General features: G+C 46.4%; 1 protein-coding gene across 1 annotated transcript in view; it reads left to right on the top strand.

The window, feature by feature from the left end:
• Window positions 1-999: 999 nt before the first annotated feature.
• The window catches only part of RGSL1 (regulator of G protein signaling like 1), a 56,114-nt gene continuing 40,270 nt past the window's right edge, over window positions 1,000-16,843 (top strand). The window contains 9 exon segments of the mRNA XM_014566273.2: window positions 1,000-1,012; window positions 4,050-4,132; window positions 7,321-7,395; window positions 8,678-8,807; window positions 11,269-11,430; window positions 12,528-12,916; window positions 12,918-13,496; window positions 15,811-15,873; window positions 16,295-16,517. Coding sequence (XP_014421759.1) covers window positions 1,000-1,012; window positions 4,050-4,132; window positions 7,321-7,395; window positions 8,678-8,807; window positions 11,269-11,430; window positions 12,528-12,916; window positions 12,918-13,496; window positions 15,811-15,873; window positions 16,295-16,517 — 1,717 coding nt within the window.

Raw genomic sequence — 16,843 nt, 5'->3', positions numbered from 1 at the left:
TCGTTTCAATCTTCTGGTAAAATTCTTAGATATGTGGGGTACCTTTTTCTAAGTAATTTCTTTCCATATGGATATTGCATAGTTCTTCCTTTATTACGTCTGTGGCAAAGAAAGGCTAATTAAACATAAAAGGATACATAGAAGAAGTGGTGGGGGAAACTATACAGAAAAGACAATCATTGTGAGGAAGTCCGAGGGGGCTATTTTTAAGCCCCTTAAAATATATTTTTCATGTAAAAAGGAGGTTTGATTTCTTGGCACATTTGAACTAAGATGGGCACTTGAATCAAATAGAGTCTGATCTCAGTGTGGCATTTACTATCTGTCATTGCAAAGAGGGTGCTGATAATCTCTATTTTGCAGGGCTGAGAATTGAATGAGAATAAAGGATAATCACCTAGCCTAATTCCTCCTCGTGGAGGGCATTCAGCTAGTATTTATTCAATCTCTTTTCAAAGTCAATGGATGTAACCCACAACCAACCAGAGGAAACTGGGAAGAAACAGAGCGGGTAGAAAACAAAAAGTGGATATTAGGTTGAATTTTCCAGCTCATCTGAGTGACATGTCAAATCATTAAACATCCATTGAGTACCTGTTAAATTTCTACAAGGATGTTAGATCCAAAAGACACATCAGAAATAAATGAACAGACCCCTCCTCCCTCAAAGCATTAAATCAGGTTAAAGAGACAGAACTTAAACTCAGGATCCATAATTACACAACAATTATAAAGAAACTGTCAATGCTCACGAAACAGTATGGACCAAAGGCCTGAGTGTGGGAAGAGTCCGCACGTGCCAGGAAATCCCGGGGATCAGGTGACGTCCAGACCTATCCTCAGACTGAGGTCTATGCCAGAGGCAAGCAGGCCACTTCCGGGTAGAATCTGGAACCCCGTAGAGGAGGTGTCACTGTGCAGTCACAAGGTGCAGAGTTCTGTTGACTGGAAACTAATTCTGTCCCTAGTCAGTCACAGTGGCAGGAAGAGCATGGCAGCATGAACAATGCTGGTGAGTCCCCGAGGGGGAGGTCTCCGAGGCTTCGAGCCCCCAGATGAGGCAGACCACTCCCCTGCCCAGCCGTTAACAGGAATGAGTCATTCAGGGACACCACACGAAGACTTTGTGTTACTCAAGCCCTTTGTTTTTCTTCTCTCGTGTCCCCTTTACCCACCTTATGCCACCAGATCTTTGAGAATCAAATCGGGTCCCATTCATAAGACAACTAAGGCAGCTAGGAGGGATCACTAAGAGGGAAGAATTAAATTGCACGCACCTCCTCCAGGGAGAAGGCTAGCATGAGGGGTGGGGTTATCCAGCAGTTTCTTTGTTAACCAGAACAGTATCAGGATTGTGTGGAATGAGTGCTGAAAGCCTTCTCAGGTTCTTAGGAAGTTTGAAAGCAGAACAGGAGAGAATGGAAACCCAGGAATGAGGGAACAGTCGGATGGGGAAGGGGCAGATATGAGAGCCTTGTTCCTAGACCCCACGAAGACTGTGCTGTTAATGCAAGCACTGCCACAGTCAAGCTCTGGTCACCAACAGTGTGTGCAGCTACAGGAAACAACTGGTGGAGAAATTTTCTTCCAAACTTTGCTTCCTGCATTCAGATCGCCTTAATAATCTTAGTCAACAAATCCATGCCAGTCTTTATGAAGGACAGAAAAATAAAAGCCCAGAAGATTGAAGATCTTCTATCGAAAGAACAATTCATTCAACATACAGAAAACTTAGATGCTATGCAAACACTCTTAGTGTCTAGAAGAAGAAAGACGAAAAGACAACGTCTCTCCTCTCATGGAGCTCAGTCTGATGAGGAAGACAGATGCATCAATGAGTGAAAACAATGATGTGTTAATTGTCGTGATGGAAGTTGTACGTGACCATGTGGGGCAGGGATGGGGAACGTAGCAATCAATATTACTCTTGTGGTGGGTTCTACCATTCTTGTCTCACCAGGAAGATTATATGTAACCAGTTCTTGCCAGATGACTAATTTGCAAAGCAGGCCGGGGTTGAAAGGACATTTCAGGTGATTGGAATGTGGGACAAAGATGCAGAGGTTGGATGTGAGAGTTCATAGCATGTGCAGGAAAGAGCAAAGTCTTGTCCACAGGAGGCAACGTGGTGTGGAGTGGCGGCAGGTGAGGCTGGGAGGGAACCCAAAAGCCAGATTGGGTGAAGCCTCAGATACTGTACTAAGGAATTTAGACTTTACCTTGTAGGACATTGAAGAGTCTTTGAAGGGTTTTAACAAAAATATGGTGGCAGTGACTAAATTAGGGAGAACATTTTAAGAAACTGATGCAGTAGTCTAGACAAGAGATGATAGGGGCCTGAAATAAGAGTGGCTTTGTGGATGGAAAGGCAAGGACAGACATGTAGGAGAAATCACGTGCCCCTCCATCGCGCAGAGGAGTATTGAGAAAGAGAGGGAAACAGAGAGTAAGAGGAATCAAAGGTGAATTTCAGGTTTCTGGTTTAGACAGTTGCATGGTGGTTTCAGTAACTCAGACTAGGAATACAGGAAAAGGAGCAGGTTGGGAAGAAATATTACCAGATCAGCTTTGAAAACGTTGAAAGTGCCTGGTGGATGTCCATGTAGAGATGCCCCATAGCTCACTGGATATTTAAAACTGGAGCCAAAGAAAGAAGTCTGGACTGAAAACATAGATTTTGAAATTATCCATGTGGAATAGATTCAATAAATCAGGGAATTCTCATAAAAAGATGAGCAGAGGGCTGAGGAGGGAGACAGAAAAAACATATAAAAATTACAACACTAGATAGCAAAAAAAAAAAAAAAAAAGACATCTATAAAACGGAGGGCAAGAACTGGTATCAGCTCTGTTACAATAGTGTTTGATGGCCTGGGTTTCCATTTCTATTGTTTCTATTATAAGAAGACAATAACCACCGAAGTGTCATTAGGGGAAGCAAGGAGGGGATTGCTCAGTTTTCTTACGTTTTTGTGACTTTCCTCTAGCGGAGAGGCACGTACTGTTCTCACCAGGTGTTTAACTAGACTGAGAGATAGGACCCGTGTATATTTGTCTCTCTCATTTTATAAGTCTTTCATTATAAACTTTAGGTATGATGGAAAAATGCTGGGCCACTGATAGAACAATTAACTTCTTCACGAGTTAACCACTGTACCCCAAAGAGCATGGACAGTGACTTAGAGAAGTCACCTGGCCCACCTGTGGTCTCTGTGCTTGGCTTTGAGAGTCCGTTTATCTCCTTGCATTAACTCGGGCAGCCCAATGATCAAGCTTGAGAGAAATAAATGTGTTGCCCCACCAACATATTCAAAAAAGCTCTTTGGGGGCTTCAATGTTGGGTCCAAACCAACAGGTTGAAATTTAACGGGAATAAATGTAAATTCCTGCTTTGGTTGCTGAAAAGTGACTGTTTAAATAAAGGATGGTGGCGTTAATAGTGTAATGTGTGCATGCCCAGAGCCAAGCCCACTTCCGGTCACACTGATGTCACGTAGAACGTGGGATGCAGTTCGTTGTCTTATGCTCTTCCCTGGGAAGCACGTGGGACGCTTGAGTCGTGGGTGCCACTCCTGCCACCGAGACAGGAACCAGATGGAAAGGGGGCCATGCAAGGAGGAATCGCTGAAGAATTGCTTAGTGGCCCGTCAGCGTGGGGGGAGGTGAGCAGAAGGCTGTGCTGTCTTTACACGTATGGGAGCACTGTCCCTTAAAAGAGGATGTAGGTGACTTCTGACTAGCTTCAGAGGGCAGAATTTCAGCAAATGGAGAGAAGATAGAGGAAGGCAGGTCACGGTAGGAAAGACCTTCGTTTCATCTCTTCATTGATGGAGTGGGCGGCTTTGGGGAGGCGGCGAGCTCCCACAGCTGGGAGTGTGTGAGTGATGTTGAAGAGGGGCCTGAAGAGGGGGAGAGATTGAGTTAGATGACCCTAAGGGCCACCGTCATGCTGAGGTTTGCCCTTGCGAGATCATTCATTTAGTTACTTCATTTTCTCACCCTAAAAGCAATCTTGCTTCATAAGAGTTTATTTTTCTCTCCCTATATAGAGATCATTGGTTCTACAAATCTTATTATTCTGCTAGAGGATGAAATCTTTGCTGATTTTTTCAACACGTTTCTTTCTCTCCCGGTAAGCATTCTCAGACTTAAATCCAAATGTTTCCTCGACAGCTGAATAGTGAGCCTTACCGAGCTGAGTGCCTGTTTTGTTTTTTTTTTTAATTACACTTCTTACCAAATCAAAACAATTTCATTTTGAGCAAATAAATATGAATCAGAATATCCTCTCGAATCTCCAGGAGTCCCCATGATCAACACAGTCAAACCCCCGCCGCAGCCCCCCTGGCCACCTTTGCACGTCCACAGTTGTTCCCCATCAGGCCCTTCACTGGTGCCCAGGGCTCCAGGGGCAGCGGCTCCAGCCTCCCAGAGGACACCTGGCGTTCTCCCACCTGTGCACCTGTCCTCGGCTGTGTTCTTAGTTTTCCGTAGTTTCCCCTACCAAAGTCTTAACCACTTTTCAGATCTCTGCTTAAGCCCTGCTCTCCTTAAGGACTTCCTAAGCCCTCCCAGTCGGAACTAATTTCTCCCTGCCACTGGCCCCCTTGCGCTTTTGCGGCTCTCTTGTGCTGTATGTGAGTCTCTCCCCCTGGACCGTGAGGCTGCGAATTCCTGCAGGACCAGGACTGTGGGTTATTTGTTCTGCTCTAGTCCCGTCACCAGGTGTTTGGCACATAGCAACTGCTGAGTTGTTAACTGGAACCAAATCTGTATATTTTCTCAATCTATGCAATTAAAACAAACCTCAAACATCAAGGTAGTCTTGAACCCAAACCTACACTAATCCTGCATCGTTTCTGGCTTAAATCTTTGGTTGCATCTGAATGCTGGTGCCTTATAAATTCCTGTTTCCATGGAATGCTACCTGCTGAAAGATGAAATTTCATACAATTGGGGAAAAATACTCTTATTATCTCACAAACACCTATCGGGTGGTCAGCTTGTGCAAGCCGCTGGGCTTAGCACTGGGGACAGAGACATAAATGACACCACGTGTGTCCTCAAGGAATTCCCAGTCTAATGTGAGAGACCCAGTCCCTAAGGTGAGTGCAAAAAGGGCTGTGGGTGACATGACTGATGTCTCTAGGCGGGAGTGGGGTACAAGTGCATCGGAGGGAGAGGCCATTTCTGCCGGGAAGGTCAGAAAGGATTCAGTGAAGAGGTGACACAAGCCAAGCCTTGAAAGAAGACTCTGTGTTTGACAGTTGTCTGGGCACGAGGATGGGCAGGAAGAGTGGATAGAGAGGCAGGAGGGAAAGGCTGGAGAGCTGAGTATCGAGAGGAGCAGAGGCCTCGGAGAGAGAACAGAGTGAGTAAAGGCAGCAGGGAATACAGTCCCCTGGCGCTTTGGGGGAAACTTTAAGCAGCTCAGTAAGACTGAAGAAAAAGTCGTGAGAGGCAGACACAGCGGGAGGCAAGGCCGCACAGCTTCTCCATCCCTGAGAGCAGGTGGGCTGTGCTCAGGGGCATCACCCTGAAGGTGAGAGAGAGCCACTGAAGGGTTTTAAGTAAAGGAGTAACGTGATCTGACTTTCATTTAAGGAAATTATTTCAGCGGAAGTCTGGCCATGGGCTGGGCTGTCGGGACCACAGTGGAGGCAGGGAAACCAGTCAGGAGTTTGTCTCAGTAGTCGAGGTGGGAGGTGATGCAGGTCTAAAGGCAAAAATGATGCAGAGGATGGGATGGATAGGACAGATTTTTCACAAAGCGAAATGCAGGACCTTGTCACTTTGAGTGTCGAGGGGAGGTGGTAAACAAGAAGAGCGGAATCAGGGTGTCAGGCTTGGGTGCCTTGATGGGTGGTGCCAGCGACGGGGTGAAACACGGAGGGAGGACGTGGCCTCTGAGAGCGTGTGTTCGGGGGGACCCTCACTCAGGATTGCATCTGCCACTGTCTTAATGAAAGGTGTCCGAAGTAGCCGTAAGGCATTGTAGCTAATCAGTTTGTCAGCTTAACTACGCAGCCCTCAGTAACGTTACAGACGCGGAGGAAGAAGAATGCCGAGAACGTAAGCAAGTCCTGGCCTGCTGAGGAGGCTGTGGTCTGTTTAGGAAGACACTGGTACTTCATGTTGAATCCTGCTGTCAGTTTACAGATCTCTACCGTTTAATTTCCATAGTCACCCTGCGAGGTCACCATCACTCCCTTCTGACAGGTGGATCTCCTGAGATCCCACGGCCAAGCCTGGGGCAGCCCTGCGGCCAGGCCAGGCCCCGCGGCTCCCAGCCTGGCGTGTTCTCCGCGTCAGTCTCACTGCCCTCTGTGGTACAAATGTCATGTCATGTGGGGAACCTGCTTCCACTCACTAGTCCCACCTAATCGCATGCCTTCACGCTCCCACCGTACATCCCGCAGAGGTGACTTCACATGCCGGGCAGGGCGTGTCCAGCACCGAGTCCAGAGCAGGGAGGGGTCACTCAGGACCCGGTCTCCTTTCTAGACCAACATCTGTAACGTGCGGGCAGCGCCGTCACCTTCCCTTACTACAGCCAAGGGCAAAAGCAAGAGAAGGAGGGGACACAAATGGACAAAATTTGGGGCTGTGAGTACTTTCGAGATGGTCCGACTGACATGATGTGCTGAGCAGTTTAGCCAGGAGTTGGGGCTTCACCCTCGTCTAGTTTATCACAAATACTTCGGGGACATTTTATGACATTTTGGTGCCTATGATGAGACTCTAAGCTTAGATACCTACTGAAGCATCGAAACGCTTTCCCATTAGTCTCAAAGCCGGTTGCCCAGGGCACAGTCCCTTCTCCATGACAAAAAAGGACAGTAGCCTAGAATTATCTGTCCATTTTGAACACTCAATGCCCCCCACCCAAAGTAATTTGTATCCTTAATCCTCACATCCTCAGTTCTCTCTACTTTCTTCAGTTCAAGGACTTAGATAAATCCAAAGCTATTTCTCTTTATAAAAAGGCTTTGCTCTAACTTTCTAAGTCCTGGAGAAATGAATAATGCAATACACAGAGTCAATACCTTTTAATGTCATGGGCTTTGGCCTTTGTGCACAGGCAAGATAACTCCCAGGTCTGGGCAGGATGGAGCCAAAAGATAAACAAATCTTGCAATGTAGTCTTTCTTGGTTATTTTGTGCAGAGCAAGTTGATTCAGTGGAATAAATTTAACAATTGATGTCCCTTGAAATAGGAAAGCCATGGAACCCCTCTTCCCCTGTGGCTGCAGTTGGACCGTGACTCGTTCAGGAGGAGAAGCTCTACCCCTTTGGCTGTTTCTTAGCTTTCTTTTGCAGGTCTTTGGTCAGACACCATTTTACACTGTTGAAAATTCACAGTGGAGCTTGTGGCCAGAAATACCTCATGACTTGGTGAGTATGATTCTTGGATGGCAGAGGGTTTGGGATGGGAGAAGAGGGAGCTGGATTTGAAGTGTGGATTGGGAGAGGGTGGGGGAGAGGAGCTCCCGAGGGTAACCATGAAAGAAACAATAAAGTGGGCGAAGTAGAACAAACGGCATCCAGCCAGGTAGGCATTCCTCCTTTTTGCGTTTTTACCACTTGGGCAGGCGATTGCTGGCGAGCTCTTTCATGGTTAGCAAAAGCGACTCATCTCTCTTGTCCACTGTGATGACTGGGTGGTAGGTGCTTGGAGCACTGTGTTGAGAACCCTGAGGCCACACCTAAGCCAGAAGGAGTCTGGGAATCGATTGGTAATGCCTGCCACGGGTGTGGGATAGGAAGCGTGGGCCACGGGCCACATGGCAATGACTGGCGTTATCAGGTGTAGCGCAAGTCAAGACGCCACCTTGTGGTTCCTAATGAAGGCTTGGCCACGAGGCATGTCCCCCAGGCTTTTTTTCTCTTTATATCTTTTCCCCTTGTCCTTGTGCATTGTCTTCCTCCTCTCCTTTCCCCCTTCCTGTTCTCCTTTTCCACCTGCAGAACTTACACCTCCTGATGGCTTCCAGCTGCCCGACCCGTGGCGTGTGGGCTCAGAAGGATCACTCTAAGCAGTGCTCACGACAAGGTTTTGTTTTCCTCTGGCATCTGGAGGGTTGAGAAAAAGCCTCCACTGAGATTCTTCCCTTTGGTTTCTCTAGGAGAACCCTGAAACTTATGAAGTTTTATTTTCTTCTCCCTTCTCTGGTAGTTCAATCCCTCAGGGATCCATCCCGCACTCTAATGATGTTGTATGTGAGTCTGTGTGTGTTTTTGTACATGTTGTGCAGTTGATATGGGCTGAGAGCTTGTGCGAAGTGATCAGTGTGCTTACAAAGAAGCAAATGAGTCAAGTTATGACCTGACACCATAGACTGAAATCTCTTCTGCTTCTCTTTTATCAAGCAAAACTTAGATTTTTTTGTTACTTAGATCTTAAAAAAAAAAAAAAAAAAAAAAAAAAAACTTCACCCAGGAATAAGACTTTTTGATGAAAAAGGCAAGCTTTTTTTCTTTCCTACCAATCCATTCACTCCTTTGGGAGCCTCAACCCCAGTCTCCACTTCCCTTCGATACTATTTTTAATCAATACAACTCTCCTTTGGGCCAAATACTGCAAACGTGAGGTTGGTTTTTTGCCCCTTGCTAAGCTGCATTTCTTAGCAATTCAGTTCCATTTCTCATTTCTGTTCCTGTTTTGTTTGGACTCTAGATTGCAAAGTACAAAGGATTATTGACCTGGTTGGAAAAATACCGGTTACCTTTCTTCTGTAAAACCAACTTGTGTTTCCATTACATTCTCTGTCAGAAGTTCATCAGTTTCATTAAGTCCCCAGAAGGAGGTAAGCACGTGGGGGTGTGTGTGGAGAAACATGGGAAGCCAGGTTGGCATAGCCATCCTGTGCCTGTCAGTCCTACAGCAAAGCACAAATACTGGCCGCCTTTGTAGCCCTAGGTGTGCGGGGCCTCAGCCTGTGCTGTGGCAGTAGATGAAATCTTAGAGTGAAAAAATTGGTACCTAGAGCAACAGGCAGGAGTCACGTGGGCTGGGCTATTTGTCTCACTGCAGCCGGAAATGAGAGAGTTAATCACGGCCACAGAACATGGTCCACCTAAAATACATTCAGAATCAAAGCAGCTCGCCACCTTCATGCCGCCACCTGGCCTACGCCATCTTCATTTCTCACTTGGCTGTTGAAATCATCTCTCAGTCAGTCTCCTCCCTCCTGCCCTTGTTCTCCTGCTTCTAGCAGCCAGGGGGAGCCTTTTCAAGCTGCACTTAGATCATGTCACTCCGCTGCTCCCTGTCCCCTCCCCGCCACCACCTTACCACTACCAATGGCTCCCGTCTCTCACATTCCCATTTCCAGCCTCTGCGCTGGCTGTTCACTCTGCCTGGAATGCTCTTCCTGCATATACTCACACTGCCCCCTCAACCTCTGTGCAGTTCTCACCTCCCCAGTGAAGGCTGCCCTGATGGCCCGATGTCCACTCATCCAGCCCCCGCCTCCGCACTCCCTGTACCTGCTTTACTTTTTCACTGTTCCCTGTAGGGCTTAGAACCTTCAACCTTACTAGAAAATGTGGTTATCATACTCACTGCTTATGGTCTGTCTCCTTTGCTAGACTATAAGCTCCTCGAGGGCAGGAGGTTTTGTTCTGTTTGCTGATGTATCCCAGACACCTAGAAGGGTACTCGGCACCTAGTGGGCATGTGATACATATTTGTTGGAAGAATGAATGAATAAAATTTCCATCTAAGGTTGATTGGTGACTTGACTCCTGCCTCAAGCAGCCGAAGGAAACTAGGGAAAGTTAAGATTCAGGAGATCCCATTGAGTAAAATGTTGCAACAAATGTCCACTCTACTCATGACCCTCCTTTAATATGTGTTTTGGGGAAATCACTGTCAGGTGGGGACCATAGAAGGCAAGGGGCTTTGTTTGGAGGGTGATTTTGATCTATTGTATGCATGCTTGTGGGTCCCTCGCATGTCACCTGTGCATGTCACTAGAGGGTCTGGTGCCTAGCTTCAAAGGCACCACATAATCAGGGCCCTACTCATCTAACTGGCCACCATTCCCCCTCACTCAACACTGAGTGAATGGGGGTCTGAGCATGTGCAAGGCTGAGAGAGGGGCCGGGGAAAGAGCTCATTCTAGTCTCTCACCATGGACTTTTCCTGGCAGCCACGATGATGAGATGGAGGAAGGCAGACCAGTGGCTGCTCCAGAGATGCATTGGCGGGGTCAGAGGGATGTGGCGCTTCTGCACCTACCTCAAGGGCAGTGCAGGTGGGTTCTTGGAGTTGTTTCTGGGGCTTTGCAAGTTCTTAACAGCTTCCAGGTTACCCCTGAACACAACTGACAGTTGTGTATGTCTATGGTGAATATAAAAAATGCTTTGTAATGCAGTTTGGGTAAAAGTCTTTGAAAACGGGGATCCATTGTGTAAGTTCAAGAAAAGCAATCAGAGTCCCTTTCATTCATTCATTCATTCATTCATTCGTTTAACAGTGTTTCTTGAGCGCCACTCTATGGCAGCCACTGTGCTGCTGGGTGGGGATACAAAGGTGAACAAGAGTCATGAGTCCCTGCTTCCCAAAGCTGCCATGACAGTGGGGAGACAGACAAGGAACAAGGAAATAAACCAGTCCCTGTAGCGAAAGTGTTGGGATGTCCTGCTTTCTGTTCTACTGGGTCCAGGAGCTGTTGAGTCGGAGGCTGGCCGTGAGCACTGGCTGACACTCCAGTTCAGCATTATTAAACTTCAAGCAGACGCAAACCCCAGTTTAAGGGTAAAATCCTGGATCTCCAGTGATCAGGAGGAGATAAACTAGACAGACTATCTCGCACTTCATCTCCCTGGCCAAGTTGTAAAACAGAGAACACAGTCTTCCACGTCTTTTGGCTCCAGTGTCCTTCTGCAGGCTGCTCTGGGTCCATGATCTAGGAAACATTCCTTTTCCTCTAATCTTTTATTTTTTGACCAAAACTCAAATGTCTCATGATTCTTCCGCAGGGTTGTGCAGTTCTCCTCAAGTGACAGTTTTTCTAATAACCAAAAGCGAATCATGAAACATTCCTATCCACTGAAGTCCCTTTTTACCATGCTTCCCATCTGCTCCCAAATTAGGACATTTCTGGAGATGATGCTTTAAGCCAAAGGAGTGATGAAAAGTGATGTTGGAGGCAGTACAGCAGACTGGTGGGGAGGTGGGGTTTCAGCTGCTACGCTCAGATGCAGCCACTGAAGGGGCAAGACTGGGGTGCAGCTCAGTGTCCTACCCTGTCTGGTCTGCAGGTGAAGAGCTGGTAGATTTCTGGGTTCTTGTTGAGAAGATCCTGAGCATAGATGAGATGGACCTGGAAGTGAGAGACTCCTACCTGTCCCTCCTCTTCGTGCTGAAGGCCACCCACCTGCAGGAGAGCTCCAGGGTGGTGACTCTCTGTAACACGAACATAAGTAAGAATCATGAAGCATATCTGAAGTGAAATCCCTGGGAGACTGCCAGGGAGAAATCAACCTGGTGTCTGACTGTCTTCAGTATCTTGCTGTGCAGGCTGCTACCCTCTCCATCTTCTGTGTATCAGGAATGCCAGTGAGAACCCCAACCCTTAACAGGGCAGGGTTGAGAGAGACCAGCTGTCCTTGCTGGTATGTGCCTCTTCCCGAGACATTGCTTATCTCTGAAGATGGGCTGGAAAGAGTGAAGAGGAGGTGGGACAGGGTGATTGAACAGCTCATGCAACGTCTAAGCCTGCATGCCTTGATTTTTTTTGCTTTGTTTTATTTTGTTTTTGGTTGTTCTTTTTTCAATTGGGGTTCTTTAGAGCAAACTACAGTCCAGAGGCCAAATGCAGTGCATGTGGCCTATGGGCTAAGAATATTTTTGCATCTTTAAAGGCTTAAAGAAGGAGGCTGTGCAACAGAGACTATATATGGCTCACAAAGCCTAAAATATTTACTATCTGGCTCTCTACAGAGAATAGTTTTCCACTCTCTTTTCTAGAACATTAGATTTATTCAAATTTTTTCTTTGTTACTGGAAGAGGTGTTCCTAACCCAAATAGAAATGTGTTCCAGAAGATCTGCTATTTGGGATTAGTCATGCTTCTCTCTAATAATATAGGTAATTGAGCTTTAATGACATTAAAATCAAGGCTAGTCAGAACTTTTTCAGATTGTCCAGTCCAAACTCCTTCCTTCAATCAGATCTAACGTTGAGAAATCTCATTCAGAGGTACATGTTTTTTGTTCTTAAAAATATTTTCTTGTACCTTTTGCTTTTCTTTACTATAACATTCAGTAATCTGAAAAATGACCAGAGGAATCCCATAAAATGGCTTATTTCTATGAAGAAGAAGGAAGGTAATCAGAGAAAGGGGTCACTGTGTGCTGAGCAAACCCTAGAAACATGCACACTGTGTAATTGACCTGTCTACACCCCAGGATTGCATGAGGAATGAATGAAGTGCTGTGCCCACAGACATCTGGAAAAATTCAAAAACCACACCATCACCACATCATTGTCATCCTTTATCTCTCTTTATTCTTTCCAGAGTCCCTCCTGAACCTTTCCATCTGGCATCCCAACCAGTCAACCACCAGGAGAGAGATCCTGAGCCATATGCAGAAAGTGGCTCTGTTCAAACTCCAGAGCTACTGGCTCCCCAACTTTTATACTCACGCCAAGGGGGCCATGGCCAAGGAGGAGTCGTGCCAGGTGCTGATGCAAGAATACGAGACTCGCCTGTACAGTATTTGCTACACCCACGTAGGAGGGCTCCCTCTGAACATGAGCATCAGGAAGTGCCACCACCCCCAGAGGTGGTACTCGAGCAGGAAGACCAAGAGGAAGATGTGGCAGTTGATAGACCCTCGATCTTGGTCTCTGGAAATGGATCTCAAGCCAGAGAGCAACCTTTGCCTCCCCCAGGAGCTGTGTCCTTCAAGAGAAGGTGGTTATACAACTGTCCCCCCTGAAAGAGGCCTCTTCAAAGGAGAGAAGAAGCAGTTTTCTGGAAAAAGATATTCTCTGTACCAGGAAGTCCAACATGAAGAAGAAAGCCAAGAGCCACCTCCACATGGAGGGCCTCTTTGAGACAGCATTCTCAACCCACCTGAGGACTGTCACCCCCATCATCAGTCACTCCCACCACATGACAATGAGGAAAGCCATCAAGCAAAACCTCTCCTTGGGGTACACCCACTGGGCCTTGTGTGCTGATGCCTGTGCGGGGGGTCCTTTCCGGGACCACCTGAAGAAGCAAAATTTGAAAGAGGAGATCCAACTCCTGGACCTCTGGCAGGACCTGCACCATTTCCTCAGTGTCCTGATGAGTAACAGGAAGACTGGGAAAGCCATCTTTCGGCACATGCTGGGCAACCGAATCTGTGAGCTCTACCTGAATGAGCAGATCGGTCCACGCTTACCACTGAAGTCCCAAACCATCAAAGGCCTGAAGGAGCTGCTGCCTTCTGGGGATGCAAACCCCTGGATTCCCAGAGCTCAGAAGGAGATCTGTCAGGTAGGCCATTAGTATACGGAAGGTTAGGTCAAGACTGACCAAAGACCCCGTCTGGTCATCCCCACTGGCTAACTTAATCATACAACTACCCACACAGCCCTTTACATATTGAAGAGTTGGTTCAGCTCTTAGGAGCAAGCTGTGTAAATTCTCCAGAAGCAGCCAAAACCCCAAGTTAGGATGGAGGGAGAGGAGTGGTCCCTAGCCTCCTTTCATTCCTTCTTCAAGTCCGCCATCTATGGAGTCTTACTGCCTGTGTTGTGTGCTTTTCTGAGTTTTCTTGAAGCTCATTGAGTTTCTTCATGACAGCTGTTCTGAATTCTCTATCAGTTAGATTGCAATATTTTATGATTTTAAGTTTGGTTTCTGAAGAACTGTCATTTTCTTTTTGTGATACAGTGTTACGTGTTTTTTCATAGTGCTTGATGAGTTTTTCCCTCTGCCGGTGCGTTTAAAGTAGCAACATCTTTATTCTTTACGTAAAGCTTTTAAACTTGATTCTAACAATTCATGACGTTAATAATTAGGGTCTTTTCTTTTGGTGCTGTTGCAAAAGTTTTTGGTTCCTCGACCTGAGCTCCTTCTGACTATATTTAAGAACTGGCACTTTCCATGCTCCACCAGCTCTGCCAGAGTTGTCCCTGGTGCCCCTGCTGTCACTCCTTGTGCCTTGCTGGTCACTGGTGCCTTGCTGCTGCCAGTGCCATTGCTGTTGCTGGCGTAACTGCGTGGGGCACTGGGATGGTGGACACCGCCATCGTGCCTGGGTATACCTGGACCGTGGGCTTAGCTGCTGGGAGGGCGGGGAGAGGATCGGGGTAGGAGCTGGACTTGTGCTTGCCTCTACCTGTCCACCCATCTTTGTACAGATGTGTGGAAACCTTTTACATCCTGGTGTGTTGGGCAGAGGAACATTTGTTGAATTATGGGTGTTTTATTATTCGTAAATTGAAGGAGAAAGACAGAGGGAGTATCTCATTATACCATGATGCTGACATCACTCATAAATCTTTTAAACCAAAATAGACATGAATAGACTACTCATTTTATACATCTTTATTTTTCATATTTAATATATATATTTAGAGCTTATCCATTAGTAACATTATATTACATTATATATTGCTATTATTCAATCACTGAGTTTCATTCTTTCAGGAAGATACTTGACTTTGGTTCCCCGAGGAGCCTAGGAGAGCTGATAAAGTTACTAAAATTCATACTCTTAACCTCTGTTCTTGGCAACGTTACTTGGGCAGTTTCTGGAGACAATCTTACATTCCTTAAAAAATTATTATTGGCAACTTAATTGCCTGCAAGATAATGCCCAGGCTACTTACCAAAGCACTCAAGTCCCTTATGTGCAGTCCCAGCCAACCTTCCCTGTCTCATCCGTTGCCACCGCCCCATCCCTGAGCTCTTTGCGGTGATGCGACAGCTCAGCCATGCTGGAGTACTCATCATTCTCTTCCATGTTCTTTCCCATCTCTGTGTCTTTGCTTGAGTTCTTCCCACCACCTGGATGGCCCTTTACTCCACGTGGTGAGCTCCTCCTTATCCTGCAAGGTGCAAATTCTGGTTTAAACCCCCTTGTCTTTATGAACTTTTCCTGGATTTCCTGAACTCAAAACATAAATAATGGTTTCCTCCTCTCTGCTCCCAAAGAACTTCATTCTTACCTCTGTCTTAGCACGAGTCCCACTGCTGTTCATCCTGCTAGAAGGTTAGCTCCTTGAGAACCAGCCTTGTAGCACGTTGATCTGTGTATTCCCAGCCATGTGCACAGCGCCAGGCACCCAGAAAATGTTTGTCAGATAAATGAATAAGAATGAGAGTGCAGATAAATAAATCTAGCTAAGCACTGACTTGTAGGGGATGTTTTTGTTTGTTTGTTTGTTTGTTTGTTTGTTCTAATGTAATGAAATATTCTTCACAAATGGGTAAGGTCTTCAAGTGGGAGATATTAAGAGTAGACATATTAAAGGAGATATTTGGTTTCCAGGACCATTTTAAGAATTAAATGAGATAGTACTTTGCAAAGTAGCAAAGACGTATGAGGATGTCAAATAGTTGTCCTTCAGTAAATTGTTGTATCTCTTCTTAAGTAACTGTTGATTATTATTGTCTGAGATTCAGAGAGAGGCTGCATGAGCTGCCGTATTCAGAGAGGCAAAGGAATACCCCCTGTGTGGTCATGACTGGTGTTTGCTGTCTGGAGAATCCAGAACCCGCAGCCTAGTCTCCTCCCACATAAATGCCAGCAGGAGAGAGCCCGCAGGCATCTCATAGCACTTCCGTTGTGTTTGGGTTTCAGATGCTCAGCCCCTGGTATGCTGAATTCCTGGATGAAGAGGACTACTGGTTTCTCAGTTTTACAGTAGGAAGGATTTTGAGTTGGGGAGGAATCATGAAGTTGAGGGAATAAAAAGAGAGTAATCGCTCTTTTAGACATGCTATTTGTTAAAGCAAATGAAATTCTGATTTTTCCTAGTAACACCTAGCGGTTGACATGGTCCCTCGTGTTCTAAAGATAAATCTCCCCAGGAAAAAGATTCAAGTGCATACACTGACTCTGAAGAAATCACATTCATATAGAATTTCTCCCTTATAGAGAATGAGTTTGATTTGAAGAGGGATGGGGGTGGGTTTGTGTGTAAAGGAGCAATAGTTCTCAACACATTGAAAATAATCTGCGAAGTCTATGTGACTGGGAGGCACAGAAGGACCGGGCTGTAAACATCTTGCTTCTCGTCTAGTTTCTGTGGCAAATGCTGTCCGCCCCCACCCCGTTCTCTTAGACGCAGACCAAGGTCGTCAGCACCAGGTGGCATAAAAGAGACTCGATAAGCAAAGAAGAGAATCTCCTTCTTTATAAGAGGTTTGAGGAATCTCTAGAGTTAAGCCAGGGCTTGACTAACATGGAAGAAATGGAATCCATGCAGTGGCAGAAGATCGCTACCGAGGACCTGAAGCAAGGCGGATCCCTCCGCGTAGAAAGGAGGTCGCCAGTGTTTCTGGCAGGTAAGGACAGTCACCATCACTTTTCTTGTCCTTACACATAGGCAGCTGGGAAATGTCAGTATTTAACATTTAGTGAGTGTTTGCTGTGTGTCAGCGCTGTGCAATGCACATGACCTCATCTGATCTTCAAAGTAACCGATGAGGTAAGTCCGGAGTCACTGAGGCACAGAGAAGACAAGTTGCGTTCCCAAGGTCACACAGAAAGTGGCAGAGCCAGGATGTGAATCCAGACTGAGTGACTGAAGGGAGCCAGAGCACTCAAACTGGGCCAGACTCCTGCCCACCGAGGCATCACCCCCTTACCCTGACTGCTTCGTTTCATGCGT

Source organism: Camelus ferus, chromosome 21, assembly GCF_009834535.1.
Source record: "Camelus ferus isolate YT-003-E chromosome 21, BCGSAC_Cfer_1.0, whole genome shotgun sequence".
Taxonomy (NCBI): domain Eukaryota; kingdom Metazoa; phylum Chordata; class Mammalia; order Artiodactyla; family Camelidae; genus Camelus; species Camelus ferus.
Note: the sequence above shows the minus strand (reverse complement) of the source record. Positions and strands in the feature narration are given on the sequence as shown.